We start from the raw sequence: 16,381 nt of genomic DNA, 5'->3' as shown, positions 1-16,381 counted from the left end.
CGATCTACGTCCAAACACGACTTAGGGGTGGCAATCGGGTTGAGTCGAGCCGACAACTCAAAAGGTTAACCCAATCCAAGTTCGAGTCTAGGTCTAAAACCCTAGACCCGAGTAGAATCCGAGTTGTTAAAGGGTGCTTATACTATAGAGCAATTCATATAGGGTCATGTTATGGTGTTCACACTATAGAATAATTCATATAGGGTTATGTTAGGGTACTCATACTATAAAATATTTTATAATTGTATTCAACAAATTTTAGATACATGTATACTCTTGTTTTGTATATTAAGCATTTTTTTTATAAGTATTTTTTGTTATTAGAAAATATATGACATCTGATTTTTTGTTATTAAGAAGGGTGTGACATCACATCATCCACATTTTAATGACCAAAAATATCATTTTTTAAAAAATATTGTATTATAAAATAAAGGTGTGACATCACGTCATCCACATGAGGCTAACTTCCTAATAACCAAGAATATCATTTTTTAAAAAATATTATATTATAAAATACTAGTATAACCAAGAATATCATTTTTTAAAAAATATTATATTATAAAATATTAGTGTCAAAAATTTGTTGAGTATAAATTAAAGTTAAAGCCACAAGTACAAATTGGAACCAATAAAAGATAAACCAATTCTATTATACCGACTCAACAGTACTCGGATCTAAATTTTTAATTTATTATAAACTATCTCATCTTTTTTATTGAGCTTACACCCTTGTGACTCTATATGCCTCATGGATGTGGGATTAATCCCACACACTGGTAAGCTTAGTTTCTACTCAAATACCTCCATATGAAAGAAATGAGTTTTCATTTTTCAATTATCATGTTTGTACAAAAACGATCTTTGAGAAACTATAGAGAGATGCTTCCTGTTCTCCGAAAAAGCCTCCCCTTCTTCCTCATGAACTCTAGAGGAATTGTGCTCTGATCTTGGTGATTCCAATTGGATTTCGAATCCAAGTTATTGCCATTTCCTCTTTTGAATGAGTGGTTCTTTTGGTTTGGGTTCTGAGTGTCTTGGGCTGTTGTTCCTACGAGAAATAGCAATTCCAACATTACTTTGTTGAAACTCAAAACCCATGATTTATTGTTTGTGGGTTTGTGTTTTTTTTTTCATTCAGGTCGAGAATGGATTTAATGGAGATAGAGAGAGAAGGTTTGATGGACCTGGGACAGTTCCATAACCAGACTGGACTGGCTCTCTATCATGGCTGGAAAGTCGCAGAAACTAACAGGAAAGAATGGAACTACTTTCTTGCAGCCCCAAAAGCTGGCCCTTTATACCGGCAAATGTGAACTATAAATTTTATCTCTAAGATCACTTCTCTCTCACAAATTCTCTCTCTCTAAAATCTAGGGATTTCTCTCTCATAAACTTTGTCTCACTTTAGCGAAACAACTCAGGCACCCTATCCATCTCGCTCTAGACCAAATCAGCTCTCAAAATCTCTCATCTAAATTATTTCACTACTTACCAGTCTCTCTCAACTCTCTTTTTCCTCGCATTACTTTCTTTCTTTCTATTAGATGCATCTCCCATTCTCTCAGTCTCGTTTCTCTCTCTAAATCCGCCCCCCCTCTCCACCACTACCGGATTAATCCCACATCGAAGAGGGACACACAGTGATGGGTGCAAGTGCTTTAAAAGGGGTGGGAGAGTAACACATTAGAGAAGGTTGCAAGGCTTGAGTATAGATCTGGGTCTTGGGTCCCGGACCTTGAGTATTCTCTCAAGTACGAGTACTATTTTTATATCTGGTGGATATGGGTCTACAAGCGATAGTCGGGTTTGAGTATGGGTCTACAAGCGATATTTGGGTTTGAGTATAGGTCCAATGGGACACGAATCAATGTGGGAGCAAGGGAAGAATCAATGCGATAGTCGGGTTTGAGTATGGGTCTACAAGCGATATTCGGGTTTGAGTATGGGTTCAATGGGACACGAAGCAACGTGGGTGGGAGCAAGGGAAGAATCAACGTGGGAGCGAGAAGATGAAATCCGAGCCTTGTACCACTATTTATTTGCCTTGTACCACTATTTACTCAAGTAACGATTTTGAGGATAAAAGTGAGGACAAAATCTTTTTTTAGAGGGGTAGATCCATTTTTGGACCTTGTCAAGTCGGCTCCAGGTCAAGGTCGACCCAATTAAAATATATGACATAATAGAAGAAGAGGAATGAGAGAAGAAGATCTAAAGAGTGAGAAAGGGAGAATTTTAGAGATAGAGAGAGTCACTTTGGGTTCTAAAATCATCCATGCACTTCAATGCCAATCTTTTTTCAATGTGTACCTCAGTTAAAAAGGACGACCACCACCCAAAAATTCAACCTCCTGATAAAACAACCACCATTTGTCAAAAGTCAAGCCATGCTAATATTTTCCTTTTCTACAAATTTTTTTTTTTTAATATAAGTTGCCCTATAGAATGTTAACAGAAATAAGCCAGACCAATCCATATTAACAGAAAGACAAATCTGGTCTGAGCTCCCACAAAAACATCGTTAAGGGAACTCTTATGATATAATAAATTTTGAGATACTTCAATCAACTCTGGGACCAATTCCAATTGAAATAAAAAAATGCGCTCTAAAATCATTTCGTCTCAAAGACCGACTCTAAATCCTCCATTAGAGGGATGAAATAGAGAGAGAAATTTTTTAAAGAGATAAAGATAGAAAGATAAGGTGTACGGTTTTTGGATAGAGACAATCCATTTTTTATATGCTTGAACAAGATTAGGTTATTTTCAGGGTTTTCCCAAGCTTGCCTCTTCTTATGAAATTGAACATGGACCGTTGATCAAATATGACTTGTGGGGTGAGAGATTTGAACCATCCATTCCATAAATAGGCCAAATAAAATGCTAAGTATGGGTCCACTGAGTATGGGTCCAATGGGACATGACTCGTTGCTACCCCTAGTACAAATAAAATACCCAATGGGACACGACTCTATGGTTCCAAATAAAATGCTGAGTATGGGTCCAATGGGACACGAGTCGTTGCTGAGTATGGGTCCAATGGGACACAACTCGTTGCTACCCCTAGTTAGTATGCTGAGCATGGTACAAATAAAATGCTATGTAGTGTGAGCACCTTAATATACCCTATAAAATGCTATGTAGTGTGAGCACCTTAATATACCCTAGTACAAATAAAATGCTATGTAGTGTGAGCACCTTAATATAATCTTTATTTAGTAGAAGTTCTATATTCTCCCTACCATCTAACGATCCATTTTTTATCAAAAGAGCCACTCACCATTTGATCTTAGATCCGATGTCTCAAATTATTTTATTTTTAGTTTTTTTAATATTGATCTTAGATCCGACGTCTCAAAGTATTTTATTTTTAGTTTTTTTAATATAATTTTTTTAATATGAAATTTGGTACGTGACATCTTCTCATTGGGGCGCACCTATAAAAAATATTAACAATAATTTTTCGATAAAAATAATAACCAAAATACCCCTTGAAATTTTAAAGGTATTTTGGTCATTTTATTTGATTGAAAATATGTTTTTTTTATATTTCGTTAGTGCGAGTTTAATATAAGAATGGACGTTCAAAATTTGGTGTCAAAACAATTTATAAAAAAAAATTAAAAATAAAACAATGTAGAGACGTGACATTGTGATTGGGGCAATCTTAGCCCTCCATTAAAAAATGGACGGTTGGATGAAGGGTACATAAAACTTCTATATTGTAGGGAGAACGTAGAAAGCTTTTCTTGATATTCATGCGAAGAATAAAATCTTTTTTATTAAACGTATTTTTGATATCCTAACACACTAGTGGATAATATCCATGCGGAAATTAAAATTCACAATATCCACGAGGAAATTAAAATTCGAATTTGTATCCAACCTACAAATTGACAAAGTGTCCCTAGAAATGGCTTTCTCTACACCAAAATCGAGGTTTGTGGTTAACATAATCTTTTTTATTTCAAGGGTATCTTTACTTTTTAGTGAAGGTATCTTTTATCATTAAGATGTGTATGGCACCACGGCGATATCGGACATGCAGCACACTATTGGACAATATCCAAGCGGAAATTAAAAATCCATCTTATATCCAACATCAAACTGCACAAATGTCCTTAGAAATGAGTTCCGAGACCCAATTCTAAGTATCCCAGCTGGGCCTTTAGGGTTTTAATCCACGCTCTCTCTACTCCAAAATCGAGGTTTCAGGGTTTTTGAGTCTGGATTTCCTTTTACGTGTAAAAGCAAATGGTTTTAAGCTGATCTCTCTCTCTCTCTATCTATTCCGCCATGTCCTCTGATCCAGTCGTGCCCCGTGGTGCTCGTTTCCTCTTATCTTCACCACCATCAGGTACATATCTCCGTTGCCCATACTCTCCGAGCTTTTTTTTAAGGAATAAACAAGGCCATCACTTATGATGCGTTTCTCTCTCTTTGTTGATAGTTGCCCTAGATTTCGTAGACAAAGCCATCGATATAATCTTGACTGGTAAATCAACAAAGAGAGGTTATAAGAGAGCAGCTAATGCTCTACAGGTGACTGTGGAATCAGTGGAAGAGGCAATTCAAATGCTCTGTAAAATTTTTTTTTTTGGGGCTCAATCCAATTTGTCTAATGTCGATATGGCTGAGTTTCTTTTGAAACTTGAATTTGATAAAGCTTCTGCACAATGTTTGGCAAGCCATTTTTCTCAGAAGGCGAAAGAAATTAGAGATATTGTTGTGAGCCCCTTGCTTTATGCTCCTTCCTTTAAGAATATAGAGTGGAGGCTGGATATTCAGGTACTGGCAATGAATATCATTTTGTCGATGATTAATTTCCTGTTGAAGTTGTTCTGATTAACTTTATCAGCTAACTGGATTTTCTAAGGTAGAAATGTTACTGAAACTAAGTAATTGCATCAGAAACTAAGGCAATAAAACCTTTGTAGGAGCATGAATTTTTTAGAAAACCCTGATACAAAGAGGAATTTGTCCAGCTTTCTAAAAAATGGATTTCATAAATGAATTTGATTTCTGTTTATCGAATTTAATTTCTTCCCTAAGAGGCAAATAAAAATTGTTGAAAGCTTAAACCAACTAGGATCCTGAACATGATACTGAATAGTTTAGGACGAAAATTGTTTCTTTCGCATAGGGATAGTGCTTAGAAAATCTACAGTCCAAGTACCAAGGATACTCTACAAATAGCACATTGGCTTTATCCACTCTTTGTGGAATTAACCTCCCCTCCCTGATAGATCTGGGATGCGCATAATAGATTTTAGTCTTTTTTTTCCCATAAATTATATGGATTTGACCTAGTAGATCATATCACTCTTGGTGAATCAACCTCTTGATAGAACTTGCAGTTGAAATGAACTACGGACTGGACCCTTCCCCTTCTGCTTCTTTTTTCCTTTGAGAGCCATGTGTATCAAACCTATTTCATTTCACTATTTTTGGTCCTGGGTTACTTAGCGAACTTCCCAAAGGAGGTCTCTTCCATAACCCCCTGATCAGATAGATGGCTTCAATGTATATGCTTAGCATTCATTCCGTCCCTGTCTCTTTCACTCTCACTCCGACTTGTCCCTTACAAGTTCCTATGTTGATTCACATTATTGTTTTCCCTACAAAATTTTCAAAGGATTGCCAACTGTCAAATTCTCTGGACAATTTGATTACTCTCGAGAAAACGCCCGAAAGAGTGAGGGGATTAGATGAGGCAGAGTCTTACACTTCGTCTCCATTATGAGATGGCATAAAGTGTAGGAAGATAAGCTATGTTTCCCATCTATAATCAGAATGAATCCAGAAGGCACTTCACTGTTTCTTCACTTCTCTGGACATCATGCATAGGTTGGGTTTTGGAGATGGCTATTTCTAAGGATCTTGCCCCCAATTGCAGAGACTTCAACACTGACTCCGTCCTCCAAAACCAACCCCGCATTACCCCACATAATGCTCTATCAAATCATCCTATAAAAGCATTACTGGCTTCTCACAAGCCTAAATCTGTGTATCTCTAGTATCGACTTACACTATGAATGCCTGCATGATTTGATCCTGAACTGAAATGAATCCTAAAGCTCGTGTTACCAACCAAATGATTATTTTTTATTTATGAAATTTAAAACTAGCAGCTCACTAAAGGATTCATGTCTTAAGTCACCTATGGGCTCTTGATAACAAACTCAAGATATGTGCATTAGTCACTCTGCAATGGGGCTCCGCTGACATGTAGGTCACAGCTAGCAAACCATATTGAGAGAGTTTTCACTTTTGCATTTACCTAAATTGAAAGAGTTTGAAGGGTCAAAAGCCGCAGAATTTAGATCAATTCATGTTGTTATACATATAATTAGATCATAAATATTGTCGTTTACTACCAAAGAATTCTTTTTCTTTTTTTTTTTTTTTTTTAGCTGGCTCTAAGCACTTTTAAGGTCTCGTAATAGCATGCCTCTGTTTTTTTACCAAGGCGCTTTTTTGTAATCTATTTTGAAACGAATTTTTCAGAAGTAAGCCTCTTCTGAAACCTGATGGTTCCATCTACCTCGTTGATGAAAGCATGTCTTCTAACAGGTTGCAGGTAGAAGCTTCTGGAACCAGATGTACCCATCGTTTTTACTGAAATTATTATTCAAACCCCAGCATGTGAATGAGATTCAGCGACCTATTGCTTCAAGTTCATGCGAGAAACCGTCAAGGCAACCCAGTGAGATTTATGTAGAAGCTAATTATTCTACCCTTAAGGCCATATGCACAGATCTGGAAAAGGCGTTGGCTTCTCGTGGAGACCATAGTCGATGGTTCATTAGCAATCAACCATAAATTTTGCAACCAGTAGATAGTTAAGAGAATGGTGGTTCATCGAATGTGTACAACATCAAATTGGTAATTCATAGACGTTGTTTGAAAATCACTGGAAGTTTACATCTGATTCCAGGTCATAGCAAATAACATAGAACAAATTTGTGGAGGATACTGCCTTACCATAGTGAGAAATGGGTACGAAACTGATATTTTTAAATCTGACAAAAAAGAAATCCAAATTTGACTTGTCCAGTGTAGTCTTGCAGAAATGTTCAACAACTTAGTTTGGCTGTGACTTCGTGCAATCATGAGCCCTTGAGGAAATGATCAGCCCGCATGATGCAAATGAAGACAAATAAAATATCAAAAAAGCAAAATTCTCTGTTTCAAAAAACCTAAGAAAAATAAGCTTTTCTCGTTTCATATTACTATCATCCCATGGTCTAATAAGGATGAGGACCTTAAATTTTTCTTTAACCTGTCTCACGTAAAGGAAATAGGTTGCATTGGGTAAAATTCTTTTGCATAAACTTTTCACCCACCGAGCTAAAGGGGAGGAGAATGTTTTTGTTCGCAATTACAAAAAACAAGCATTTGAACAAAATCGGTAAAAAGTTGACATTTAACACGCCAGTTACCTTTTTTTTGGTTGGTTTTTGAGGGCTATTTTCAAATCAAATACACCTTCGAGACTAGGATGCTTTAAGGGGCGGGCTCATAGCATTCTTCAGTAAAAGGAAACACAAATAATTCACTCGGCGCGCACCATATTACTCCCTTGAATGGGTCATTTTAAGTTGTTTATGTTACACCTTTTTAGGAATACACATCTTGTCCGATGGGTTAAAAAATGCTTGAAAGCGTACACCTCACTTCAGAAAACCATGACGCTTTCGTCCCTAGGAATTAGTTTCTATACAAGGTTTGCCTATTTGTTAATGCTAAAGCTCACTTGCCCCATAGACCCTTTCATTTGCTGCAAATAATACCTCAATATACCAAGAAGGATGCACCATAAACCATGAACCAGAAGGACAAATCATGTAGATGGAAGCCTTTTGATGAAGGTGAATCAACTTCTCCTATCTTACGATGAGATCCAAAAATCTACTTGACTAGCTCACTGTACATGGCCGATGCTTCGACCCTTGAACTTAATCCTGAGCTTATGTACAGGCCCTCCTGAAACCTCCCCTTTGCTCTCGACATTTGGCTTGGTTTCCAAACTCAGCTTTGGTTCCAAATTTGTCGGTTCCGAATTCTTCATTGGCTCAACCTTTGAATATAGTGGGTTCACTTCAGCCATGGAAGCCTTGGTTACGTGATCTACCAAGCCCATCTTCTCTTTCTTCCTCTTCTTCTTCTCCCTCTTGAGCCGCTTCCTCTCCAAATACTCGGGATCATCACGCTTCTTCTCTTTCTCTCTCTTCCTTTTATGTTCTTTCTTCTCCTTTTTCTCATCTTTGTTCTCCACAGAGCCCTCTGGGCCTTCTCTAGATTCATGGCTCTGATCTTTCTTCTCCACTGAACCTTGCCGCACTTCACTAGAGTCATGGCCCTCATCTTTCTTCTCAGAATCTTCCTCCGCTGCCCTGGATTTGACGCCCTCGTCTTCCTTCTCCTCAGAAACTCGCTCCACTACCTTAGATTCGTGGCGCTCATCCTCACCTTTCTTCTCAGACCCTTGCTCCACTGCCCTAGATTCATGGCATTCTACCACAGCAGACACCCTGTTCAAGTCATACAGCTGAGCAGAGACAACATGACTGATTTCAGCAATTGCTTTGGCCCCATTAGAGTCATGCACCTGGGAAGAGACTTCATGAGTTACTTCCTCAATGGACTTGCAGATGGGAGAATGGGATGCCCCTTTTCTAGAATCAGCAGTGCATTGCAATTCCTTGCCTAATTCCTCCTCATTAGTAGTGAATTTCAAGCCCCCAATGCTCGCACTCATGCGAGAACCAGGCTCATGAGAGGAGTTCACCTCCTCAAGGTTTTGGCAAGGGACACTCACCAGCTCATTCACGACCCTAAGAGGAGCATCTACCGATACAGAGCTGCTTCCTGCTCTCTCTGCCTCATTTGGTTGCCCACCCCGTGAGGTTTCCATTGCATTCTCATCCTCTAATCTGCTGCTACCTGCTGGGGCTGCACCCTGTTTTACTCTGATTTTTACAACAGGTGCCTTGCGTTCATTACCATTGGAAATGGCATCTGGTTCTATAATGGTGACTTCGGGTAGGGGCAAGACATCAGAGGAGAGGGTGGGCACATTGGGGAGGGGATCTTGGGGTCGAGAGATCTTCAGCTTGAGGAGACTTGGTTTAGTTTTCGTGTCAACCGATGGCTCCATCTCCATAATGGGTTGTATTTGATCTTTTGGCACCCCATAAAGAGTTGGACACCTGCGTGCAGAGGCTAAAAAGGTTAAAACTACCAGTGATATAAGAAAGAGAGCATGAAGACAAAAAGAAGTCTTGGGTTGTGCAAATAACAAAAGGGAGTATTTTACTTCAGGACAAATGAAAATAATTATCTGAGTGGGCTGTCTTGGCCACCCATGTCCCCCAGTAATTCACCCAATAAATTGAAAAACTTCGGAGAAAATCTGGAAGTCAAAGATCAATATTGCCACCCACATTTTGCATGGCAGAATCAAAGATATTTCGGCAAATTATTGAACTGTGGGTGGCCAAAGTAGACTCTTTATCCATGTAATTAATGACTTAAAAATCTAAAACGCTAACTACAAATTTTGAGAATTTATGATATTACTTAGGCCAGGTAAAGGCTTAACCAGTATCATAAACTGCCAAGGATAGTCAAAGATGTGACTTGCATCAACGAAAATGAAATCACAAGAATTATTTTCTATGTCATGGATAGGACAAAAGACCCCCCTCCCCCCATTCTCATAAGTGCTGGCTACTACTTATCCCGGCCAATCAAGAGAAATGAAACCCATTGCTTATAACAGGAAAACTTCCAAACATTTATAAGTGAGGCACATTAATTCAACGATATTTATCAAATGGCAGTATAAGTCCCCTGTCTCCAAACTATCAGTATGGGTAGATCCACTTGTGACGAAAGTATAGATAGCTTGTATACATTTTTCATTTGAAAAACATGTCAAGTTGTTACCAATCAGAAAAAAATAAAAAATACAAATAAAGAACGAAAACCACACAAGTATGCTCACCTTCCTGCCAAAGTTTGCAAAGCACAGAACAGGTGGTGCCGAAGGAAAACATTGTTGAAAGATCTCCGACTTCCAAGTAAACGAAGCATGGCAACAAGTGTAGAACTCTCAAGAGTGTATGGATATGAATAGCCACACTTAATTTGACAAAGGTAGAGGAGATGAACTGTCAATTTCACTTGTCCTGCAATCAAGGTTCACCAGCATTAGCCAATCAAAATCATGATGGTCGCATCCCTGATTTCAAGCTGACAACTGAATCAGAATAGAACAACTCATTGACGAAGTATTGAGAAAAAGCATGTGATGACACTGCTTTTGAACTATCCTATTGTTTTATATGTTGTATTGCTCGTATTTACGCAAAAACAATATATTTGATGTAATGGAGAAAAATCATAAGCCATTTGGTCATCATCATCCACTGAATGGATGAGATGAAGAGACCTGGATCCACTGTGGTGGTCCCTTCCTGTACTTGTAGGTTCAACTCCTTACATCACCTTCAGTCAATTCAGTGGATGGTGATGACCCAATGGACAATGGTTTTTACACAATCCATTGGATTATAGAATATTCATTTATACATTAACCAGAATATACCAATATATACATAATCAACCAAAGTATGCATTAGCATATAACCAACAGCAGAAAACCACATACATTATCTCAGTAGTAATCATGTATTTGTGTATGAGTTTTGGGTAGGTATCAGCATCATATCTACATCAAAGATACTGAACATCATAAAATTGATAAGTGCAAACCTCGTATTGAAGATTCTTCCTCTATAAATCTCATGCACAATATTAGGGCCTCATTAAGGCCTTTACTATGGAACTCAAGATCGAGGAGTGCCCTGCTTGCCTCACTTCGAACTTGCCATATTGTTGTCCCAACATTTCGAAAAGGTTTAATAAGCTCAATTACACGATCCTGCACAATCAAGATTGCACAATTGAGAATCAGAACTATTGTAGTAACAGCATATCGCTACTCAAATGAACAACTTACGATAAACCATCTGAAAGAGACAAAACAATATCTATCCTCTAACTTTTCCAATGGACTTACTAAAGATACATAGTCCGACAGAGTCAATGCAATCTGTGTCAGTGTGCGGATGCAGCTGATTGTCAGGATGCCATTGTAGCTGGGCATCAGCCTGAAGCAATGGCATACCAACACTCCTCAAAATTGTGAATATATGGAGTGTCTCAATCCACAAGTAAAGAAAATGAATTTATTTGCTTCTAATTCTATCATACAAGGTGTAAACCTACAGGAGTATACATCAGTAACAAAAGATGAAAACAGATGAAATTTAAATAAAAATGAAATGAACTCACCGGTCAAACTGCATTAATCGATCTATGCGCTTGAGAAGAGATGGTAAATATTGAATGGTCTGTCCAAAACCAATCATGAACATCTTAGTTTACAGTTATTATGGGACAAGAACTACGAAGTACATTGGCCAAATAAAGGCAGGTAAATATGAATGATAATGCCTTAACTTCAAGTACGAGTATTAATCTTCTGGTTTACTCCAGTCAAGTACTTAGAAAGGTCACAAAATTATGTTTTTCAGTTTATGAAATATTGGCTGGACATAGACAGCATTTACACCCCATATTGTGTTGAATGCAAACATCATTCAAGCATATATAAGGCACAAGCCATACAGTTTCTGAATGTAAGCCAGTTAATCAGGTGAAAAGGAGATGTAAGGAAAAAAAAAAAAAACTCAATTAGATTCTATGATGGCAGGAATAATGAAAATGAATCCTGGCAGCTCTGAGCTTTACCAGTAGAAATGATGTTTCAAGTTTACTCCTAAGCAACAGTCATTTCAATGAGACCATGATAAGTAACCTAGGTCTGTCAGGGGTGGGTGGCACCTTTATGAGCCATACAGGGTGACTCATGCTATTCTTCCGAGGCCTGTTGGGGTTCAGGATTCCATAGCAAGCCAAGGGGAATACCTTGCTCAAAGGGTTGAGGCCCTTTGTGACAATGTTGTCACTGCCACTTATTGTTGAGAGAGACGAACAATATATTTCACTGGGCATCAAAAGAATCTACCTACCTTGGCGGCAAGCAAATAATTTCAGAAAAGTTTTGTTCCTGAGCATCATTGGGTGCACCTTTCACCATATCTTTAAAGGGACCAATGACTTGCCAGATAGACTTGCAAAAGATAGTGTAGTCTGAGCTCCATACTCTTTTGTTGTTTGGGGGGGGGAGGTTAACAGTTGTACATTGCATGTGTGAAAGTGAACAGAACTGAGCTCCATAGAGATTGTTACCACGAAATAACCTAAGCTCCGCTTTCTATCCCTTAGCATTTGCTAGGTCTGCCCTCTTTTCTCCCCCTATCCCCCATTTATTGTCACTTTTCCTATCTGCCCTATTGTCTCTGCTTCAATGTACCTTTGTGTACAAAAAAAGAAAACATATCCCTCATGTTTCCTTAGAAAGTAATTCAAATCGCAGGAACACTGTACTAATAAGTAATGGATCCACTGAGAAGACAAGCTTCCTTCAAGTAATTCCCACTCAACTATTGCTTCATGTACTACCACTTTTCCTAGGTGTTTCTGGTGAACACAGCTAACTTGTTCCATTTGATTGCTCATAGGATGTGAACAAAAACTTTGTTTTTGCCACTCATCAGTTGTATTTAAATATTCTCCATATGTAGGGCCACTTTATCACTAGTAAAGAAAAAACTGGGATTTTTTGGGGGAAATATATCAAATCACAATTATTAGTCAAACTATTCAACATTCCATCATGTGTGATTTGATAAACTTCAAAATACATAATAATGTGTCATTTGATGGGATATTCGAAATTTAATCACAAGAAAATAGGCTATTTAAATTAGATCAGAAGATATGGCTGGGATGTTAAATAGTTCAACTTTTCGGTGTGATTCCTACAACTTCCCATTTCTTCTTTTTTACTTCCATTTGATGTGATTAACATCTTCTAAATCTTACTAAGATGTATTGGTCTTAAAGTAGAGTTCAATGGAAACAATTTATACTAGACAAGTTAGGCACCAGAAATGGTCTTCAACTTGCTTGTGGAACTGAAGCTCGTCTTCTTTGACTACTGGTATCTCAGTGAATCAGTCATACCTTTCATCCATTGGTGCAACCAGTCCCAAATAGAAATTATAACAGACAATTTTGAATTGAAAGGAAAACCCCATGAACACAATCTCTGCATGCATCTATATACACATAATAAATGCCAAAAGGACTGCCAGTCATGAAGCATTTTCATAGAATGACAAGAAGCAGCAATTAATAATTGGTTAGGTGCAACAACTGGAAAATAACAACTCTTTTAATATTGCCAGATGCAATTTAACAAATCATGGATCAGGGACTGCCAAAAACTCATAAAAAATGATACAGCTGCAGGTGGAAGAAAACCGAAGGATACAATTGTAACTGAGGGTATCATGCTAATATGATTTATGCAATGATTTGATAGATGGCACACAAATCATCACATGATTATTATTCATTATAGTCTCACCAATTACTATTCTTATTCTTGCCTCACAATTCAACAGACTTCATTTGAAGGAATAATATCTTAGGAACCAAAACTATAAAGTCCAAGGCAAATCTGGAAATCTGACAAAGGGAAAACAACAACATAAAAGTGCAAAGCCTGAGAAATAAGGACATTCACATGAGAATGCCAAAATCATTTGAAATCCATCAATATAACAGAAAAATAAGAGTCAAAACAAACCTGATGCCCAAATTCAAGGTCACCAATCGATTGCACCAACGCCGCCATCCAGTACACGTCAGAATACTGGTTCCCACTATTGTCATTATACTGAAAGCAGTGAAAAAGAATCAGCCTCTTGTAATAAACAAAGGATCAAACAGTGGAAGTTGCTATGCTGCAACAACCATACAGGAATAACACTATCTTGTTCTTAATCCAAGAATGCTGATGGGACATGTAGTTTAAAACTTTTCAATGTCTTCATTGACCAATCAATAAAATTTCCAGAAAAATACAGTATTTCAACCATAGAAGACACATTTGCAGGAGAGGAAGTAAAAGGACAGCAAATTTTAGACAGTGTCAACAGGGAAACTCCAGCACTACCCAAACAGGTAAAGTTTGCTTCTTAAATTTCAAAGAGTTTAATAGAAACTCAATAGAATTCTGTGGGGATACATTCTCCAACTCTTTAACAGAACATGGGTGACCGCGAGGTCAGTCCCACACCTCTTACCTACGATTCACCCCCTGCTGTGGACGAAGTCCGGCATCTTACTATGGAGAGCCTCCGTAACTACCATGGTGCGGGTGATCTGGATGGAGAGAAACAACAGAATCTTCTAGGGCAAAAAGGCTATCGCTGAAGTTTTATTCGCACGCATAAGATACTCTCGCTTATCCCCTTGTCCTTGGAGACTAGCACATGCCTTTGACGAGATATTCCATATTTGCAGGTCTATGCACATCTCATGGAGATATATCTGGCCAAAGGTCAACACTACAGCCGACACCCTTTCTAAAGTAGACGCAACTCAAGGCAACACGCAAGGAACCGTTTTGGCACCTTTCTGAGCTTCCGGTTCCTTGCATTTTTGTACTTATGGCTTCTTTACAGTAATGGATGTATAGCATTGTTTAAAGTTATAGCTCTTCTTTTGTAAAGATCCCCCTTTTGAGAGCGGCTTTTATATAGAGCACCCAGGCCGTGGGCTGCCTATCTTTTGTACTCTGTATACTTCTTTCCCTTCCAACAAAGTTAACAGTTTCGAAAAAAAGAAGGGAAAAAAAGAAACTGGGCAAAACGGGGAAACCTGCAGGCCCCATCTAAACGGTATCAATATCAATTTAGGACAGGTCCAATTTGATTAACATTAGGAAACAACCTCCCCAAATAATTGGGATACGGCTTGGATGATGATGATGATTAGTGACAATAACCTGGCAACTAGCAAATTCCCCTTTCCTACTAGCAATATGATTCTCATTCATAGAATGGGCAGTGGCAGTGTTACCTCAACCATTTATTTCCCTGGTTATGTCAGTATCCAAGACTTCAATGCACTAGTTAATTTCAGATATTGTTTTATGTTAAAAGACACACACACACACATATACTATTTTGTCTATAATTAATATACCCTGCATAATAATGCTTTGTTAGCTGTTTGGTAGCTCTCCTATACTAAATAATCTTATGTGATTCAGTGTTTCAAAAAATGTTGGGCAGCACCTAAGCAGATGCCCAAAACCTAGTAGAAATTTAAGGGTCAGATTTTGTGCAAAAAATTGAAAACACACATATTGAGACATATTTTAGTCTATAATTCAATGCATTTCAAATTTTAAAAAATACATATTGAAACATATTTTAGCTAATAATCCAAGATACCACATCAATTCATTATCAAGAAAATGAAAAGAAGATAAGAAATAACAGTAAAACACGTAAGAGTTATGGACTTGGGGCACATCAAATGTCTATCGTCCACAAGCCCACATGGCACATACACTCCCCCATACTCCATAAGTCCATATTTAATTATCCATAGTGCATACTCCACACATGTTTAGATCGATTTCTTGTAACTATGAGAAACCCTTGATCCTATGGACATCACAAAAAACTAGTTTTTTGAGGTTTTTCTCTCTCTAAAATAGGCTCTAATGAGGTTTAGGTTTCAAATGACCCTAAAACCCACCCTTATCCCTTTTTTTATTAAAAAAGAACCCAAAACTGCCCCTCAACAAGGGCCATTTCCACCCTTGGGTGGGGGCACAGGCCCTAGGCGGCCACCGAGGGGCAAGCTGCCTATTTGGGCTGCCTAGGCCTGGGCAAGGCGTCCAGGCTCTTTGGACCGCCTATGCGCTGGGCGCTCCGCCTTTTAGAACACTGATGTGGTTAGTTTTTCAGTAACCTAACCCTACACTCTGTATATTTGAAATTTGGCCATGGCCCGAACTTCCAAAGCTTCTTTCTCCTCCATTCCAAACCCTACTATCTTTTTAGTTCTCTTCCTCACTCTAAAAAAGACTGATCTTCATCTTCTCTCTCATCAATTAACCCCTTTTCCCTTCTTCTCCCTCTAAAACCCCAAAAGCTTTCTTACTTTCTCCCACAAACTTCTTCAACTTTACCTTGTTGTCTCCAATTTCGGTCCCTCTAATACAGATTTACAGAAGCTGAGCCCCTCTCTTGAGATGGGTTTTCTCAGCTAAGGTGACCATTTTGGTGGTTGCCCTATTCTTTTTATGAGATGAGTATCCTGCAATTTTGTGGGTTTGGTGGTGTACATGATGATTTGGAGCTGAATTAGAGTTGCTGGCTTG

General features: G+C 38.2%; 2 protein-coding genes across 11 annotated transcripts in view; one reads left to right on the top strand and one right to left on the bottom strand.

The window, feature by feature from the left end:
• The first annotated feature begins 3,994 nt into the window (after positions 1 to 3,994).
• LOC18422340 (uncharacterized) lies at positions 3,995 to 7,040 on the top strand. The gene is made up of 3 exons (XM_006826773.4): positions 3,995 to 4,360; positions 4,454 to 4,791; positions 6,577 to 7,040. Exons 1-3 carry the CDS (start codon positions 4,300 to 4,302, stop codon positions 6,823 to 6,825), a joined length of 648 nt encoding a protein of 215 aa, XP_006826836.1. The 5' UTR covers positions 3,995 to 4,299; the 3' UTR covers positions 6,826 to 7,040.
• A 517-nt stretch (positions 7,041 to 7,557) lies between these two features.
• Positions 7,558 to 16,381, bottom strand: part of TAF2 (TBP-associated factor 2) — a 61,791-nt gene continuing 52,967 nt past the window's right edge. For 7 of the 10 annotated variants that reach the window (XM_088865597.1, XM_020663734.2, XM_088865599.1 and 4 more), the window contains 6 exons: positions 13,790 to 13,879; positions 11,365 to 11,423; positions 11,090 to 11,180; positions 10,783 to 10,951; positions 10,013 to 10,196; positions 7,558 to 9,215 (listed from right to left, as the gene is read on the bottom strand). In XM_088865597.1, coding sequence (XP_088721723.1) covers positions 7,928 to 9,215; positions 10,013 to 10,196; positions 10,783 to 10,951; positions 11,090 to 11,180; positions 11,365 to 11,423; positions 13,790 to 13,879 — 1,881 coding nt within the window. In that variant the 3' untranslated portion in view covers positions 7,558 to 7,927. The remainder of the gene's footprint in view (positions 9,216 to 10,012; positions 10,197 to 10,782; positions 10,952 to 11,089; positions 11,181 to 11,364; positions 11,424 to 13,789; positions 13,880 to 16,381) is intronic. The other 3 variants (XR_016054750.1, XR_016054749.1, XR_016054751.1) reach the window with 1 other exon arrangement.

This window comes from Amborella trichopoda, chromosome 4 (genome assembly GCF_054954075.1).
Source record: "Amborella trichopoda isolate Santa Cruz 75 chromosome 4, AtrichopodaSantaCruz75HAP2 v2.0, whole genome shotgun sequence".
NCBI classification, from domain to species: domain Eukaryota; kingdom Viridiplantae; phylum Streptophyta; class Magnoliopsida; order Amborellales; family Amborellaceae; genus Amborella; species Amborella trichopoda.
The sequence above is the reverse complement of the archived record's forward strand: the minus strand, read 5'-3'. Positions and strand labels throughout refer to the sequence as shown.

Excerpts from the sequence above, each read along its gene's own strand:
- LOC18422340 (XM_006826773.4), top strand. The coding sequence starts at position 4,300 with ATGTCCTCTGATCCAGTCGTGCCCCGTGGTGCTCGTTTCCTCTTATCT. Across the intron at positions 4,361-4,453 it reads CTTATCTTCACCACCATCAG|TTGCCCTAGATTTCGTAGAC; the intron begins GTACATATCTCC and ends CTTTGTTGATAG. Across the intron at positions 4,792-6,576 it reads AGTGGAGGCTGGATATTCAG|GTTGCAGGTAGAAGCTTCTG; the intron begins GTACTGGCAATG and ends GTCTTCTAACAG.